This window comes from Chrysochloris asiatica, unplaced genomic scaffold (assembly GCF_000296735.1).
Source record: "Chrysochloris asiatica unplaced genomic scaffold, ChrAsi1.0 scaffold00049, whole genome shotgun sequence".
Classification (NCBI taxonomy): Eukaryota; Metazoa; Chordata; class Mammalia; order Afrosoricida; family Chrysochloridae; genus Chrysochloris; species Chrysochloris asiatica.
This window is the reverse complement of record NW_006408567.1, coordinates 3,419,855-3,440,203: the sequence shown is the minus strand read 5'-3', so window position 1 is coordinate 3,440,203 and position 20,349 is coordinate 3,419,855. Positions and strand designations below refer to the sequence as shown.

Genomic DNA, 20,349 nt, shown 5'->3' with positions numbered 1-20,349 from the left:
GGTCCATTTGAACTGCAAGGTCAGCAGTTCAAGCTCGCCAGTTGCTCCTTGGAATCCCTAAACAAGGTCACTATGAGTCAGAACTGAGTAACAACACTAAACAACAACAACAAATTTTGGAGTCCTGGTGTGGTACTGTAGAGTAAGCACTAGAATGCTAACCACAAGCTTGGTAGTTTAAACCCACCAGTAGCTCCTCAGAAATGCTAAACAGGGTCACTATTAGTCGGAAGTGATTCAACAACACTTAACAACAGCAACAATAACAATACTAATTTTATTATTAACCAGATAAAGATAATCTTTCTTTATTTCTATCCATGAGGATACAATTGATATAACACATTATGTGGTGTTAGAAATATTTGCTATAGAAAAAATATTGTTGACATGTTTGTTTTCTAAGAAAACCTTCTACAAAATGAATGTGGTAGGGAACCTGTAACTGTCTTATCTGGTATTTACTCTTTCCTGATGTAAATACAAATATTACCAGTAAACTGTATATTTTTTCCCATGTGATAAACTCTTTCATAATTTATTAGTAAACTATGAATGGGGCTGAATGGGATTGTTACACACTTACTAAAAGGGAAATATATGACTTTTTAAAAGTTTTAAAACAATGTCCTATCTCCCCAACCAAGTTGTCCTACCTCATTTCAATAACAGTAGTGGGTAAATCTAGACATTTAAAAAATATATATCCTGTCACTGATCATTTAAATGACCTCTAATTCAGATAAGAACAACAAGAGTTGTATTTTCCTTCATTGTTTTAGAAACAAGACTTTAGGATTGACTATTATATATTCTGCAACTCTTAGAGAAACAACTTTGGTCTCTAAGTAGAATGGAATTATCTTTAGATTTAACTATAAATTCAAAAATCTGCACCTTTAATCCACCCCTAACCTTGCCCACCAACCTGTTAACATCCTTTTTCTCCTACCAAATTTATCTTCTGGTGATGTTTTTGTTGTTGTTAAATGCTGTCAAGTTAGTTCCGACTCATGGCAACCTTGCAGTTTAAACTGACCTTGTGATTGAGGGCTGATCCTACTACCACACCAGGACTCATGTCTGATGATAGTGTTACAAAAATAACAATATGTATCACTCCTTTTCAGAGTATTTGCACTTTAACATAAGAATTTTAATGGGCATTCCTTCAACAGAATGTAATAGAACTCTAGCAATAAAATGTCCAGTAGCATGGCAAGTACAGGGCTAGAAACTGGGGAACAAGAGGTTCCTTTCTGTGACATTCCTAAATTAATGCAGTACTTTGGAAATCACTCATTATGTCTTCATGTGAATGTGGCTGATCCTATGATGAACATCACAGCATTTTATATAAAATGACAGAGAGATCAGAATGTACCACTTATCTCTACTTGTGGCAAATTCACACATACTCTGACAAAAAATTTTCTACATTGAAGAGCCTTCCACTCTCCGTAGACAAAAAGAAATATGCTCCAGGAATTTTTCATAGTGGTTATAAACTGTCATGCTTTTAAACCAAAAAACAATGAAGAAATAATCGTAACAGATGGCCAACCTCAGAGAGAATCCATCCCTTGGGAATACAGCTGTTGGATGAATTTGTGAGCTGTTTCTTTTATGATGAATTGACTCTTTAAGAAAGATCAGTTGCTATTCAGGAAGATCTGTGTGTGTGTGTGTGTGTGTGTATATATATATATATTTTTTTTTTTTCAAGTGACTTGAAATGAATAACCTCCAACGTCATTCCAACCATTTAAACACCAACAACAAAGATTCATGCTAAAGTATATCCAGATATAAAAGGAAATTCTGCACATACCCCAAACCTTTCCTGACTGACTCCCTCAGGTTTCCAAATTCTTCCCCATAGTTTTAGATTTAGCTCAGCCCCAACACAAAATTGAAGACTTTTCTTTGATTCTGGAAATGTGTTTCCTGAGGGATTTAAAATAAAACTTCAAGAGCATGAGAGTAGTTGAACTTAAACACGTTACAGAAAAAATGGAAATTACCTTCCTTGGAGGCCACTGAGATGGGATCCCATCCGTCTGGAATGTTTTAGGCATTGTGCAGCCAGAAGGTTTAAGGAACGCTTCAGTCAACATTTATCTTATTGAGTGCCCACTGAGTATACTGCTATGATTTTTGCTGCTACGTGTACCATCAGAATCATTTTAATGCTCTTCAAAGATGTTCATGTGCATTAATGCAAAACTCTTGTGATTCACTTCATTGTCTACATGCTATAGATAAGTTAATAGTGCTAATATGGACACTAACCATTACTTTGAGGTGTTTTAGCAAGCAACCAGTATCTTTTCATTAGACTTTCAAGAGATATTTTCTCAACCAGTGTCCATACTCTTATTTAAGGTTATCATAATCTTACACCAAAGCATTTTGTTCTTCTTTTAAACTTTATTCTGAGTGCTGACAATTACTTTAGGATGGTGAGGACAGCCACAATGTCAAAGATCACAATTGCTAGCCCTCTGCTTATCTAACATAAGGAGTCTTTATTGGTTTTTGTTTTGTTTTGTATCTACATGCAGAACATTGTCATTCCAAGGTTGCACATACAAGAATGAGTTAAAAATTTTCCACACTCTGGCTGTAGATTTTATTTTAACCAACTTTTAGAAAAGACAAATACATGATTATTGGGGCATAATATCCTTGCTTTTCATTACACTTTGTCCATCTGTCAACAAGCTTTTGTATTTCTTATTTTTAAAAAATGTTTTAGGCTGAGCTGAAAGTCATGAACGTACCATTGTCTTCATTTCATCAGAGGTAAATCTTTATCATCAAAGGGCTGATTACTGGAGACCAGACAGGTGAAAGAACAATGGATCAAGATCAGGACTACACTGAGGATGTTTTAATACCTTAAGAAGTTTTTGCAATGTCAACAGTGTGGGCAAAAGTGTGAAACTGTGCATTATCATGCAAAATCACAACACTCTTAGCTGTCCTCTGCAGTTTAGGCTTCAGCTTTTCAGTAAGCATCTCACTGTAATGAACACTGTTGATTGTTGACCCTTTTTCCTTATAGTTTCTAATGCTAGCCCCTGAGAATCCCAGAAAACAGTAAGCATCAGTTTTCCATCTGATTGTTGACTTTTGAACTTTTAATTGGTCTGTGATTGAGTATGCTTCCATTCCATATTCTTCCATTTACTCTCAGGCTCATAGTGATGAATGAATGTCTTCACACCACTATTACCCTCCTCTGAGTATCAGTCCAAATTTTGTTTGCAGATGTCCAAATGCTTCTGTTTATTCTCTTCTGTGAGTTGTTTCAGTACCCAACTCACACAAACTTTTTGAAACACAAGTCTGTCATGGATTATTTCATAAGCAAAGTCATGGCTGCTTTGCAACTGATTTGCCACATAATCCGCTATCACTTGTCTATTCAACAGAATCATTTTACATGCATGCTCAATGTTGTCATCAGCCATGGATGTGGATAGGCATTTTAACATAACCAGAGTCAGGATAAATTTTGACTAACTCTTGTATATCACTATTTACCTTCTTTCCTCTTTATACCTTGTATACCTCTCTGTGCCTTCACTTGTCTCCATCATTCTTCTGCCAATTGCCCTCTTCTTGAATATTGCCTTTCCCCTTTATGTATATTGCCCTCCTTCACCCCAGATACCATGTGTTACCCTCTAGCCAGTGAACTATTCTCCCTGCCCTTCCATCCCTGGTAACTATCAAAGAATGTTTCTTTTTTCTCTTTCAAATTCTCATATATTTGCTGTTGTTGTTGTTGTTAACTCTCTATGGGTTGGTTCTGACTCATAGTGACCTTGTATAGGGTTTCCAAGGAGCAGCTGATGGGTTTATTTCCCACTGTTCTGGCCTTACCCATTCAGCCTATGTCTCCATCCATGTATCTACATACAAAATACTGCTGTGTGAAGGTTGTGTATATTTTAATATTTACATCTATCCCTGTTAACCATGAATACTTCCTTGTGTCTCTGCCTATCTTCATTATTTTTCTGCAGCCCTCTCTCTTCTTGTACATTGTCCTCCCACTTCTTGCTTTTTGCCCTCCCCATCACCCAAGCTAATATATGTCTGTTCTCTAGTCAGTGAGAGCACTCACCACCCTCCTATCTTTGATTGACTAATTTCACTCAGAATAGTGTTCTCTAGGCTCATCCAAGTTATGAGACTTTTCACAGATTCATTGTTATTCTTCAGCGTTGCAAAATATTCCATTGTGTGTGTGTACTTGGTATATATCCCCAAGAAATGAGCCAGAACACAAGTAGGTATACGCACACCAATGTTCATCACAGAACTATTCACAATAGCAGAAAGATGCACACAGCCTAAGTGCCCAACAATGGAAGAATGGATAAACAAACTGGTACCTCACCACTGGATCAATAAACAACATTCTTATCAATGAAGAAAAGATTGAAGTTGTCAAGGACTTCATTCTTTTTGGATCAACTATCAACACTCATGGAAGCAGCAGTCTAGAAATCAAGCAACGTATTACATTAGGCAAATCTGCTGCACATGAACTTTTTAAAGTGTTGAAGAGCAAAGAAGTCAGCTTGAAGACTAAGGTGTGCCTGACCCAATCCATGGTATTTTCAATAACCTCATATGCATGTGAAAGATGGACAATGGATAAGGAAGATCATAGAAGAATTGATGCTTTTGAGTTATGGTGTTGGAGGAGAGTATTGAAAGTACCATGGGCTGCCAAAAGAACAAACATCTGTGTTGGGAGAAGTACAGCCAGAGTGTTCCTTGAAGGCCAAGATGGCCTAACTTCATCTCTCATACTTTGGACATATTGTCAGGAGGGACTAGAGGGTGGAGGGTCAGAGAAAAAGAGGAAGACCCCCAACGAGATGGATTGGCCAAGTGGCAGCATTGATGGACTCAAGTGTCGTAACAGTAGTGAGGTTGGCCCAGGATTGGGCAGTGTTTCGTTCTACTGTGCATAAGGTCACTATGAGTCGGTACCAACTCAATGAAACCTAACAAAAACAACAAATGCTTCAAATATTTTTTTTATTTCATTTTTCTCATTTGTTCTTTCAACCGGTAGTTTTTAAACAGGATGCTATTCAGTGTCCATGGATTTGATTTGTTTCCTTGATCTTCCTATTGTTGATTTATAATTTTATAGCATTGTTATCTGAGAAGATGGTTTATAGCATTTAGATTGTTTTTTCTTTTTTAATTTATTAAAAATTTATTTGTGGTCTAATTCATGTTCTGTTCTAGAAACTGTTCCATGTGCCCTGGAAAAGAACGTGTATCGTGCTGTTGTTGGGTTAAGTGCTTTGATGATTAACTGTATTGTTTATTTCCTCTGTGTCTTTGTTGAGTTTCTTTCTGGTTGCTAGGAGTTTCTATTGTTGATGTTGTTGTTGTTACATGCCATCAAGTTGGTTCAGAATCAAAGCGAACCTATATAGGGTTGCTTGTGGGTTTGAACCACAGACCTTGTAATTAGTCATCCAGTGTTTATCTTACAGCGTAATACCAGGAATCAAGGAGTCTTTTGATGGGTGCAAATGGTTAAGTAATCAAAAAGGTTGACAGTTTGAAATCATCTAAGGGTAATTTGGAAAAAAGGTCTGTCATTATTTTTGGAATCTCTCTCTCTCTCTCTCTCTCTCTCTCTCTCTCACACACACACACACACACACACACACACACACACAGTCCCTGAGTTGAACCTGACTTATAGTGATACTATGTAGGGATTCTTGTTCATAACAACCCTATGTAGAATTTCTGAGGCTGTAATTTTAAGGGAGCAGAAAGCTTTCTCTTTCTATCATACAGCAGCTGGTGGATTCAAATGGTGGTCCTTATAGTTAGCAGAGTCCAATGCATAGCCCACTATGCCACCGGGTCTCTTTGAAAGTCTTTCTTTCTTTATCATTCAATAGTTTATGCATAGAATCCTTCAATATTGTTAAATTGAGGCTTAATTTTTATTCCCCAAATTTTCAGCTTGAGACATGTTGAATGTTGTCTTCCCTTTTGAGGAAGGATCAATATTTGGAAAAAATATGGCTTTGTTTATAGAAAAGATGGTAGAGATCTTATGGTAGAATTTTGCAAAACCAAATACTTATTCATTGCAGATAACTTTTAACAACAAAACATGACTATACACATTAGTCTCACCAAATGGATACACAGAAAAAAATTGACCACATCTATAGGAAGAGAGTCCTGGTGTGGTGCTGTAGGTTAATGGGCTAGGCTGCAAAGTCAGTTTGAACCAATGAGATTAGTGGTTCAAGTTCACCAGCCGCTCCCCAGAAACCCTACATAAGGTCACTATGAGTCAGAACCAACTGGATGTCATTTAACAACAACAACAACATGGTAAGAGAAGGTGGGAAAGCTGTCAGACAAGTGGTGAAACATCAGTATTTTTGTTGTTTTTAAGTTATGTTGAGTTGGGTCTGACTCATAGCCACCCTATTTAGTTTCCAAAGAGTGGCTGATATATTTGAACCATAAACCTTGGTGTTCAAACCGACCTTGCGATTTAGCACTTAGCCACATCAGGATTCCATTAGGATAGACATAATGAAAGGACTGCTGGTGGCATTGTGGGCTAGGTGTTCTACTGCTAACCACAAGGATGGAGGTTCAACCCCACCAGTTGCTTTGTGGGAGAAAGATGAGTCTGCCTACTCCCATAAAGATTTATAGTCTAGAAAGCACTATATAAAGTTACTATGAATTAGAACCATCTCAGTGGCTGTGGGTTTTAGTTTTTTTTTTGTTTTGAAATGAGGACAGTGTTTGATTCTTTATTGAAACTGTCTATTCCCTCAAAGATTTACAATCTCAGGAATCATTCTTATTGGGTTGTTATAAGTTGGAATCCACTTGATGACAATGAATTTTGTTGTTTGGTTTAAAAGTCAGGAGGGTGGAGTTTAATTCTTGCATCTGCCAACAACTCTTAACTGCAGGAAGGAAATTTCTAAAATGAGTTGTTGTTGCTAAGAGACCTCAAATTTGTTCTGACTCATAGACTCATAGCAATCCTGGACAATGAGGTTCAAAGGACCTCATGACCCAGCGCTTATCTTACAGTGCCACAGCAGGACTCCTAAAATGAGTGGTCTAGATTAAACAACTCCTACCTTGAATGGCTTTAAAGTTGGCAAACAAAAAGTTATATTAGTGTCAAAGAAATGCTAACAAAGATTCTTACTGCTTAAGAAGAAAAGAGACTTACATTCTCTTTGTCTCTTTCTTTGCATTGATTAACGTAAGAACCCAGTATTGAGGGAGTTACAAGGGCTACTGCTTTGGACATATATATATGTCCCCTAACTAGCAAAATAAATTATAGTAGCATTACTAGAAGACAAAATACTATTGATTAGGTACTTGCAAATTCTCTGAGTTTAATTGAAAATTATAGGGCCTTTGGATTATTTAAAACCTACTTTTTAGTGTATCATACTGTGTGGTATCAGATAGCATTGATTAATGGTATAGTCATCATTCCTACATTTTCTGCAATTTGCACAGTAAGAGTTGGCACTGATTCATGCAGTTATTCTAGGACCAAAGTTTCTCTTACTTGGTGACTTTTTGTTATTGGTATTATTGTTGTTACATTCCATCAAGTTGGTCCTGACTCATGGTGACCCCACTTAGAATGAAGACAAACACTGTCCAGTCCTATACCAGTCACATGATCAATTATAGATCAGACTGCTGTAATTCATAGTGTGCTCATTGACTGGTTTATGAAATAGATCACTAGGCCTTCCTTCCTAGTTGACTTTAGCCTGAAAGTTCTGCTGAAACCTGCTCAGCATTGTAGCAACATTCATACCGTCACTGACAGACAGGTGATAGCAGCCCATGAGATGCATTGGTTGGGGATTTAATCCAGTCTCCTGCATGGAAAGTAAGAATATTACAATGGCACCATCCCTGACTACTTGAAATTCTTTATTCCAACTGCATATTTGAAAACAATGGAAAAAGAGAAAGAATAAAGGATACCATTGAGAAATTTTATGTGCCAGCTCTGGAAATGTCATACAGCATCTTTGTTCCTATTTGATTAACTAGAATTCAATAATATGAGCACTCTGAATTACAAAGAGTTCTGCTAACTGTTTAGCTCTTCACTTAGGAAGAAGATGAAATAGCACTAGTGATCATTTAATCAGGCTCTGTCACAAAAATATGAAACAACAAACAGCCTAGGAGAAGTAGAATCTTAACAATGAAACCCTAATGTTGGAAGACTCACAAAAGATTCACCAATAGCCAGAATTTCTAGTCTAACTTCTCTATATATAATAGGAATTGACAGTTTGGACCAGAGTTAATCTCAAAATGTCAGCTATCCTTTTTTCAATTACTTAAAGGTATCAGAACATAGGATTGAATTTTGCTGTCCTTTGCTATTACATTTTTGTATTTGTGAAATTGAGGTTTCACAATAACCATGGAGTACCTGGGTGGTACAAAGAGTTAATGTGCTCAGATGCTAACCAAAAAGTTGGAGGTTCAAGTTCACTCCAGAAATCTTGGAAGAAAGACATGACAATTTTTTTTTAAAGTCAGGCTTTAAAGAAAGCCCTATGAAGCACAGTTCTTCATTGACACACACATATGAAGTCATTATGACTGAGTCAAATTGAAGGCATCTGGTTTTTGGTTTTAGCTTTCTCTAAAACAAAAAAATACTTCTTGATAACTTGTCTAGTCTTTGGGTAACTAACATCCAAATGACCTTCCTTCCAGGATCTCCTTACCGGGATAAAATTACAATTGCTATTCTTCAATTACAAGAAGAGGGGAAGTTGCATATGATGAAGGAGAAGTGGTGGAGAGGTAATGGTTGCCCTGAGGAAGACAGCAAAGAGGCCAGTGCTCTAGGCGTAGAAAATATTGGCGGCATCTTCATTGTCCTGGCCGCTGGACTGGTCCTTTCTGTATTTGTAGCCATTGGAGAATTTCTATACAAATCAAGGAAGAACAATGATATCGACCAGGTGAGTCACCCCTTCCTATAACTGGGTAGTTTGTGTTTGAGTTATCTGTTTAAAGTTTGAGGTTTTTAAGGCTATGTGTCCTTATTTTGTAACAGCCTACTGAATAAGATATCCAGAGAGCCATTCTTATGTTAGAGCAAAGAACTCTTGAGTCCCTGCCAGGAGGTACTGGCACTACAGACCCATCATTTATTGATGAGAAGAAAGTGCCTTATAAGCTAAATCCAATTAGCGCTATGCAGAATGACTATGCAGAAATCCCAAACTCAGATAATTTCTTCAACAGTCATTTGCTCCAAGTAGAATCCAAAGACAAATCAAAGAAGAAATAAACCCTAAATTGGAAAACATATAGAAAGAACTTTTTCAGAGAAGTGATGTCATCTTTGAAGTACAGATTGTCAAGCACATATACAAACACAAAAGCAATTATAGAAGGACACAGAAGTAGTATTTTGAAATGGAGAATTCACCTCTATAAAAATATGATTTGTAAAAGGGTGCTTCCAGAGAGTTGTTGTTTTGGAGGGGGAGGTGGGGAAGAAAATGATTAAGTGTTACAAAACTTCAATAAGATTACAGACTTCGTATTTCAAAATTGCATTTAGGATTACAGAATGACTTCAACACCAGCTATTGTTGACTATTACTTTTTATTTTCATTTTCAATGATGATTCTGATCTAAGATCACTATTCCTAAACATATATAATAAATATAGTGCATAAGCTTTGCACTTATTAGATACTTCATTAGATACCGGTGTCAATTTAAAGATAGTGTTAGAAGATTGATAGCATAAGCTTTTGGTAACCAAGCCAGCTTTCATGGGCATGAAACTTGGGTAGTTGCACAGTGTCCCATATTTAATTTAATGCTCTGATATCACTGTCTTGAAGTTCTTACAATTTTTGAATAAGGTGCACCACATTTTCATTTTGCAGTCACCCTGCAAAGTATGTGACCAATTATAATTAATAATCTGGTACTAATCTTACTTACTTTAAGTGTATACTTTCCTCAAAGCACCCAAAATTGTGGATGATTGACCTGAATTTGGTTGCTCATCTTCCCTAAAATTACAAGGCAACCATGAGAACGATGAGGACCTGTTCCCTAGACCTTGGCAAAGAAAACAGTATTCAATTAATAGGGAGGATGGGCTACTCTGCTTTGTTTTAACCTTCAATTTTCTCTTGAGGTGTCTTGTTTTATGCAACTAATTTGAAAAATAAAAGCTTGTATATGTTATGCTTTAATGTGCTTCTCATAATTGCCAACTTCATTAGATTTAAATTTTCTTTTAAACATTCATTTTTACTCTGACCTATTCATTTTTCTGTGTTTCCCCCCACATTTATTTTGCATACAAGGGCTTTTATTTCTTTTGTGGATCACAGCATAGGAAAACCCATCCAAACAACTCCACCTATAGAATCACTTTATCTACAAATTTAGAATGTGGCAAATTAAGTTGAGAAGAGAGAGAGATTCAGATACAGTCCTCTGTGCATACTGTGTAATCGGTTAAACAGAACACAAAACAAAAATGGTGTGCCCAGTGGAAATTGTTCCTGCTGATTGGTGTTATTGATGCTGTCTGTATCTACTAAGCATAAACAAACATAATTCCAAACCCTTTTAGAATAGTTTCAGGACACTGGAAACAGATGTGAATTTGTACTGAAATGGCATATTAGTAGCATTGTTGTTAAGTGCCATCAAGTCAATTCCCACCAATAGTGACCCTGTGTAGGGTTTCAAAAGAGGGGCTGGTGAGCTGGAAAGACAGATCTTGTGGTTCAAATCAACTTTGCAGTCCAGTGCATTAACCCAGGTGCCACACTAGTATTCCTAGATATATATATGTGTGTGTAGTTATTGCTACTCCATGAAAGGAATGATCCCTAGGAGTTCTTAGTTCTATCTTCCTGTGTTAAAAATATTCAGTTCTTTCCTTATAATGAAGGATATTCCAACTTTAAACAGTACTAAGCATGAAAGCAACCTACTAACTTTGTGATGTTCTTTACATCTTTGTGAATTTTTTTTGCCTCCTCCTTTTTCCCTCTCCCTAACCAATATATCCTGTAGGTCACACGCTTCCAAACTATCCCCAGTCACCTCTTTCCAATATAACTTTATAGTAATTAATTTTTCATTCAAATTGATTCTCCTATTTAAAATGGATTATTTAGACAAAGACTCAAATATGTTTTAGATTATTAGAATATTAAAATTAAAAGTTTAAAAAAAATCATGATCCATAGAGAGAAAACTTACAGAAAAGTATTATCTAAGTCAGACATCACTTACCAAGTCACAGTGCAGTCAAGAGTGGTCCCTGGATAGAAATTCATTAACATCAGGGTCTCAAATCACATTTACTTGTAGAACTTACCAATCTTTTCTAAGTCCCACTAAATAATATGTTCATAGTCTCTAAGGAACTGTAGAGTGTTTTTGGTTTTGTTTTTGTTTTTTCATGCTATGCATTATTTCCAGTAAGCTGTATGCAAGGTCCTGAGCTATAAACGAAGCCTTTGCATCTTCTCATATGCCCTCATTCATTGTATCGAGCAACATCTTTTCACAAGATGTGATTTCATTCTCCTTTCCACTAACCCAGGATACAGTGGTTGTTCTTGAAGCAATATTTCCTGAGCATTGCCACTTTGACATTCATTTCTCTAGATCCTCTGCCATTATTAATTCATTCCAAGTACATTGTGGGAAAGAGCAAGGGGAAAAATAAATAGAAGAAAGAATTTCCGTACACATTAGTTACAGACCTCTGTAGAGTTATTTTCCACCTGCATTCAAAGTGTTGTAAATAATTCCCACTCTAACTCAGCTTGGTGACATGGAGAATCCTCTGCATACTTAATTTGTTCTTATAGAGGATGTCTGCTGGTCCCCACAGACCTGTTTCCTCTGCACTATGATTAAGGGAATTGAAGATGCCTTTCATTTTCCCTGAATATGGGATCAGTTGGTCTTTGTTCTCATTAATGCGATTACCTTTTGACATATGAAGTGATCTCCCAAAATGCATTTCTCAGAAGTAGAGGTAAGCCATCTGTGCAATCATATAGCATTTTGCCTTCTCTTTGCTTAGCTTTAAATCGCTTCCGATATTTGAATCACAGGTCTCTCCAATCCACTTTATTTACCCAGTAAAACATGATCAGGATAGTTCTTGTTCCCTAGTTGTTTTCTGCTTTACATAAATGTACTGCTAACAAGATACCTACAAATTGCATTATCATTTATCTGTTATTATTGAAGTAAAAGCAACATACTGTTTATCCTACATCCGAGTTCACATTTTCAAAATCAATGGCATCAGATGTTGGGATTGATATTACATTATTCTTAGTTTCATTATTCATGGTTTCAATAGATAGAAACCACAAACTTCATAAGTTTATTTTCTCATAGATTATTTAATAAACCAAGAGTGCTATAAAACATTTCAAGAATAATTGATGATTTATAGATGATCAAAGTTAACAATAATTCACATAGCTTGCCTTTCTACAGAGACCATACTTAAAAAATGTAATTCAGAGATTTGGAAAAAGAAAAATTGTCTTTCAAAAAATAATATTTGTGTATTACTTTAATGAGTACACCATCTAATTCCAGAATTTTTAAGGGTTTTACAATGCTTTCATATACAATATTACATTCAATCCTTTTCAACATGTGCATTTCAATCTTATTAACAAAGAAAAGAATATGGGAGATTCAGTAACCAGGGGCAATACACTTTAGAATCAGAAAATAATTTTCTAAAGCAAGCAAAATTAAGTTTAAATTCTAGTTTAGTCACATGTAGAATGACTGTAGGGAAGTTATTAAATTTCTCAGAGTCTTGATTTCCTAGTATGTGGTTCTGAGGCATAATTTCTACATTGTAAGTTTGTTTTGAGATAGCATTTTTCAAAATGGATTCCACTGGTAAGTGTTATTGAATAAGATTTCCATGGTTAAATAACCCCTAATGTACCACACTAAACATTCCTTATTTCATGATATCTCTCTGTGTTTAATATGTTCTCCTGCATTGAGAATTTCAAATAAAATGGAAAAGCATTCAGAATTGTCCAAACCTATTAGATCACAGAATCTTTTTCCCAAAGGCATCTTGACAAAACAGAGTTCTCCAGATCATAGTCCAGGGAACACTATTATTATAATGTGTATCTCATCCAGAAATAATGTGCAAAACATCTTGCCTTACACAGAGAAGCCCTTTGTTAAACAAAAGTATTTATTGTTTTTATTACTTATTGTATATTTTTAAATCGTCTGATCCTCAGTTTAATCATTTATAAAATGCAGATAACACTACAAATTTCATATTGTTGAGGTAAGATTAGATGAAATCATATAATGTCATGTGTAATATTATGATTTATAAGAGTTTGTTAATAAATATTGATTAACAGGCATTACAACTACTCTCGTCTGTCAATTTGCCATACTGTGGTTGTTTGCATATTCCTGTGATTCTGGAAACTATGCCCTGGATATTTTAAATACCAGCAGGGTCACCGGTGGTAGACAGGTTTCAGCTGAGCTCCCAGACAAAGACAAGCTAGAAAGAAAGAGAGAGGGACTACTTCTGAATAGTCACTGGACTGAAACCTTATGAATAACAGTAGAACACTATCAGATAGAACTAGAATATTGAAATATGATGAAGATCACCAGAATGTTGATAGATATAGTGCTGGAAAATGAGCCTCTCAAGTTGTAAGGCACTCAAAATACAACTGGGAAAGAGTTACATCCTCCAAGTAGAGTTGACTGTAATAGCATGAATGGAGTAAGCTTTTGGAACTTTCATTTGCTGATGGGATGCAACTTAAAATGAGGAGAACCAGTTGCAAGTATCTATTAAAAATCAGAACATAGAATGTATGAAGTATGGACCTAGAAAAATGGAAGTTGTCAAAAATGAAATGGAATGCATAAACATCGATATCCAAGATACTAATTAGCTGAAATGGACTGGTACTGGTCATTCTGAATCTGACAATCACATTGTTTACTATGCTGGGAATTATAAATGGAAGAGGAATGGCATCCCATTCATCATCAAAAGGAACATTTCAAGATCTGTCTGGGATAGGATAATATACATACAACAAAGACAGAGGAATTCTGGTAGCATAGTGGTTATGAGTCAGGCTACTAAACTCAAGGCCAGCAGTTTGAAAGTACCAGTACTTCTGTGGGAAAAGATGAGACTTTCTGCTTCCAAAAGACTTATGGCCTCGGAAACCCTATGCAGAGTCTTTGTGAGTCAGAACCACCACCACCAGTTAATACCAATATTATTCAAATTTACACACAAACCACTAAAGCCAATGATGATGAAATTGAAGAATTCTATCAACTTCTTCAGTCTGTAATTGTCAAATATATAATAAAGATATATGGATAATTACTGATGACTGGAATACAAAGGCTGAAAACAAAGAAGAAGGATCAGTAACTGGAAAATATGACTTTGGTGATAGAAATGATGCTGGAGATCACATGATGGAATTTTGCAAGACCAATAACTTGTTCATTGCAAATATATTTTTTAAACTACATAAAAGATGACTATACACATGGTCTCATCAGATGGAATACACAGAAATCAAAGTATTTACATCTGTAGAAAGAGACAGTAGGAAAGTTCCACGTCATTAGTCAAAACAAGGCAAGGAGCAGACTGTGGAACAGACCATCAGTTGCTCATATGCAAATTCAGGCTGAAACTGAAGGAAATTAAAACAAGTCCAAGAGAACCAAATATGACCTTGAACATATCCCACCTGAATTTAGAGATCAGCTCAAGAACAGATTTGATGAATTAGACACTAATGACCAAAGACAAGGAAAGTTGTGGGATAACATTGAGAACATAATGCAGGAAAAAAAAAAAAAGGTAATTAGGAAGACAAGAAAGAATAAAACAACCAAATGGGTGTCAGAAAAGACTCTGAAACTTGCTCTCCAGTGCAGAGATTCTAAAGTAAATAGAAAAAATGAGGAAGTAAAGCTGAATAGAAAATTTCAAAGGCGAACTTGAGAAGACAAAATCAAATATTGTATTGAAATGTGAAAATATCTGGAGTTAGAATGCCAAAAGAGAAGAACATGCGTAGCATTTCTCAAGCTGAGGGAACTAAAGAAAAATTGAAGCCTCCACTTGCAATACTGAAGAATTCTATGGGCAAAATATTGAATGATGCAGAAAGCATCAAACGAAGATGGAAGAAATATACAGTCACTGTACCAAAAAGAAACGGTCGACGTTCAACCATTTCAAGAGGTTGTTGTTGTTGTTAAGTGCCATAGAGTCAGCACCAACTCATAGTGGCCTTATGCACCGCAGAATGAAACACTACCCAATTCTGGGCCAACCTCACTACTGGTGCCATGCTTGAGCCCATTGATGCTGCCACTTTGTCAATCCATCTCACTGAGGGTCTTCCTCTTTTTCTCTGACCATCCCCACTTTACCAAACATGATATCCTTCTCCAGTGACTGTCCCTCCTGACAAAATGTCCAAAGTATAAGAGACAAAGTTTGGCTAAGAGGTAGAATATGATTATGAGTCCATGATACTAAAGAAAGAAGTTAAAGGTGCACTGAAGGCATTGGCAAAGAACAGAACTCCCAGAATGAATGAATACAAATTGAAATCTTCCAGCAAACTGATGCTGCACTGGAATCATTCACTCATCTATGTCAAGAAATTTGGAAGACAGCTACCTGGCCAAATGATTGGAAGAGATCCATATTTGTGCCCGTTCCAGATAGAAGTGACCCAATGGAATGTGAAAATCATATGGCAATATAATTTATATCATATGCAAGTAAAATTTTGCCAAAAATAATTTTTAAATGGCTGCAACAGTGCATTGACAGGGAACTGCCAGGGGTTCAAGCTGCATTCAAATGAGGATGTGCAATGAGGGATATAATTACTGATATCAGATGAATGTTGAGAGAAAGCAGAGAATACTAGAAAGATGCTTACCTGTGCTTTATTGCCTATGTAAAGGCTTTCAAGTGTGTGCATCATAACAAGCTGTGGACAACATTGCTGAGAATGAGTATTCTGGAGCACTTAATTATGCTCATGAGGAACCTGTACATAGACCAAGACATAGTCGTTTGAAAGAACAAGGAAACACTGAATGATTTAAAATTAGGAAAGATGTGTATTAGGGTTGCATTCTTTCACCATACTTATTCATTCTGTATGCTGAGCACATAATACAAGGAGCTGGATTATTCAAAGAAACTGTGGCATTAGTTTTGGTAAAAGACTCACTAAAAACCTGTGATATACTGATAATATAACCTTACTTGCTGAAATCAAAGAGGGCTTTAAATATTTAATGATGAAGATCAGAGACCACAGCCTTTGGTATGGGTTTCACCTCAATTAAAGAAAACAAAAGTCCTCACTAGTGAACCAATAAATAACACCAAGATAAACAGAAAAAAAAAGATTGAGTTTGTCAAAGACTTCATTTTGCTTGGATCAACCATCAACACTCATAGAAGCAGCACACAAGAATCAAATGGCATATTATATTAGGCAAATCTGTTGCACAAGACATCTTTATGTATTCAAAGCAAAGATGTCAGTTTAAGGTGTGCTTGACCCAAGCTATGGCAAATTGAATTACCTCATATGCATGTGAAAGTTGGACAATGAATAAAGAAGACGGTAGAAAAGTTGATGATTTTTTGTTATGATATTGAAGGAGAATATTGAAAATATCATATTTACAAAAGAACAATCAAGTCTGTGTTGGAACAAGTACAGTGAGTATGCTCATTAGAAGTCAGGATGGCTAGACAGACATATTATCAGCAGGGACCAGCCCTTGGAGAAGGACATCATGCTTGGTAAAGTGAAGGGTCAACAAAAAAAGGAAGACGCACAACAAGATGGATTGTCACAGTGACCACAGCAATGGGCTCAAGTGAGCAATAATTGTGAGATTGGTGCAAAACCAAGCAGTGTTTTATTCTATTGTGCAATCGGGTTGCTATGATTCGGTATTGACTCAACAGCACTTAACAACAACAATAGGAAGCATTGGTTATTTTCAGACTAGTTAAATTCTTGTTCCTATTTCAAGTGAGCATTAAGCAAAAATTTAAATCATATTAAAAAAAAGAAAAAAAAAAAAAAAAAAACAGGTTTGAAAAAGGATTTTCCAGTCTGGAGGCTCAAAATCTAAGATCACTTTTCTTCACACAAGCATTAAAAATCAATGCCAAGATTGTTGTTTTTGTTAGTGCTATTTAATCAGTTCCAACTCAAAGCAACCCTGCATAACGTTTCTGAGGAACAATTGGTGGGTTTGAACAGTCAATCTTGCTATTAGCAGTCCAGTGCTTATCCTACATCACCAAATCAGGACTCCCAAGTATTTGGACCAAAATTGGCAACATAGCACCATCTTCAATAGAACCTCTCAATCCTACCTTTAGAAATTCTATTTTAATTAATCTGGAGTGGGGTCAGGACAACACTAGTGTTTGGGGGATACTCAGTTTATTCTAATGTGCAATAGGTTTGAAAACCATTGACTTATATGTACATAATATTGTACATATAGTTGGCACTCAATAAATCTCTGCTGTGTATTGATTAATTGTAGAAGTAAACCCACTAATCCCAAGCACTATATATAACACGCATTTCACATTCAGTATTTAATATATCCTTTTCAGTAAGAATTCAAGATGAAACTATGTACATCTTTGAGATAGAAATTTCATAATATTCACTGCATAATATTAATTTTTAGTTGTAATATATAAAAATCATCAAGTAGGCAGGTATTGCTCTCTCTGTACCCATTTATTCCTTCCCTTGAGAAACCTCCTTTATTCCACATATCTACGTTCTTTGCACTCTCCTCTCTTTTTGTCATATTCTTAAACAGTTAATACTTGCTATCATGTAAATGACTGCTAAAATTATAATAACTCTTACCTAGGGAGTTGATGAATTGTAAATAAAATTTATTTTCCAAGGTTTGAACAAGAATGAAAAAAAATATTCAAACAATCTATTTTTAAGCCATTAGTTCTTAGACCGTATACCTCAACATTCACCTCCAGATTTTGTTGCTAGGTAGATATTGTTATTGTTGTTGTTGTTGTTGTTGTTGTTATGTACCGTGGAGTCAGTTACGACCCATTGCGACCCTGCACAGGGTTTTCGAGGCTGTAAATCTTTACGGGAGCAGAAAGCCTCATCTTTCTCCCGCGGAACAGCTGGTAGTTTCGAACTGCTGACTGTGAGATTAGCAACCCGATTCATAACCACTATGCTACCAGAGCTCCTGTTATTGTCGTTAGGTGCCGTCAAATCATTCTGACTCATAGCCAACTCATACACAATAGAATGAAACACTGCCCAGTTCTGTGCCATCCTCATAATTATTACATTTGAGCCCATTACTGCTGCCATTGTGTCTGTCCATCAGGTTAGGAGCGCTTCCTCTCATTTGCTGACGCTCTACTGTATAAGCATGATGTCCTTCTTCAGGTACTGGTTCCTCTTGTAGTATGTCTGAAGTACAAAAGATGAAGTCTTGCCGTCCTCACATCTAAGAAGTATACAGGCTGTACTCTTTACAACACAGATTTGTTTGTTCTTCTGGCAGTCCATGACACTTTCAATATTCTTCCCCCAAACCACAATTCAAATGCATCAGTTCTTCTATGATCTGCCTTGTACATTGAAAATGCCATGACCTGAGTTAGAAGCACCTTAGTCGTCATACTGATATCTTGGCTGTTTAACACTTTAAAGAGGTCTTTTGCAGCAGATTTGCCTAATGAAATATATTATTTGATTTCTTGACTACCACTTCCATGAGTGTTGTTTATGGATCAGAGCAAAATGAAGTTTTTCACAACTTCAATCATTTCTCCATTTAACATGTTGTTATTTATTGGTATATTGATGAGGATTTTTGTTTTCCTTACACTGAGGTGCAATCCGTACTGAAGGCTGTGGTCTTTGATTTTCATAAGAAACTATTAAAAGTCCTCTTTGCTTTCAGAAAGTAAGGTTGTATCATCTGCATATCTCAAGCTGTTAATGAGTCTTCCTCCAATCCTGATATCTCATTCTTCTTCATGTGATCCAAATCTTGGACTATTTGCTCAGTATACAGATTGAATAAGAAAAGAATACAATCCTTTTGAACTATTTCTCTGATTTTAAACTATTCAGTATTCTCTTCTTCTGTTTGAGCAACTTCCACTTGGTCTACGAACTGGTTCCTCATGAGCACAGTGAAGTGTTCTGGAATACCTATCCTTCACAATGTTATATATAGTTTGTCATGATCTACACAGTTGAATGTCTGCATAGTCAATAAAGTACAAGTAAACATCTTTATGATATTCTTTGCTCTCAACCAAGTTTCATATGATGTCAGTAATGGCATACCTAATTCCAAGTCCTCCTTTGAATCTGTCTTGAATTTTTGGTAGTTTCCTTTTGAAGTACTGTTTAACCATTTTTGAATTATCTTCAGTCTATAGAATCCTTCAATATTTCAACCTAATACTTGAATTTATTTTTCAGTTATTTCAGCTTAAGAAATGATGAGTATGTTCTTCTCTTAGTTTTCTAACTCTAGATTTTTGTACATTTCATTATAATACTTCACTTTGTCTTGTTGAACTAGCCTTTGAAATTTTCTTCTCAACTATCTTCTTTATTTCTTCCATTCATTTTAGCTTCTCTGTGCTCAAGAGCAAGTTTCAGAGTCTCTTCTGACAACCAGTTTGGTCTTTTCTTTCTTTCCTGTCTTTTTAATGATATTTTTGGCTGCGTTCCTGTATGATCTTGAAGTCATTACACAATTCTTCTGGTCTTCAATCATTACTGACTAATGCATCAAATCTGTGCTTGAGATGGATTTCAAATTCAGTTGAGATATATTCAAGGTTATATTTAGATTCTCATGGACTTTTGTTCATTTCTTTCACCTTCAGTCATAACTTGCATATAAGCAATTATGATCCATTCCACAGTGTGCCCCAGGACTTGTTTTGACTGATGAGTTTGAACTTTTTTACTGCCTCTTCAGAAAGATGTAGTCAGTTTGATTGCTGTGTAATCTCTCTGGGGAGGTCCATGTGTTCAAAAACATATTTGCAATGAATTAGTCATTGATCTTGCAAAATTCTATCATGGGATCTTCAGCATCATTTCTATCGCCAAATCCATATTTCCCAACTACTAATCCTT

At 35.9% G+C, this 20,349-nt stretch overlaps 1 protein-coding gene across 1 annotated transcript in view; it reads left to right on the top strand.

Annotated features, from left to right (window-relative positions):
- The window catches only part of GRIK1 (glutamate receptor, ionotropic, kainate 1), an 828,690-nt gene that overhangs the window by 776,603 nt on the left and 31,738 nt on the right, over nucleotides 1–20,349 (top strand). The window contains exon 15 of the mRNA XM_006862518.1: nucleotides 8,797–9,047. Within this exon, the coding sequence (XP_006862580.1) occupies nucleotides 8,797–9,047 (251 nt within the window). The remainder of the gene's footprint in view (nucleotides 1–8,796; nucleotides 9,048–20,349) is intronic.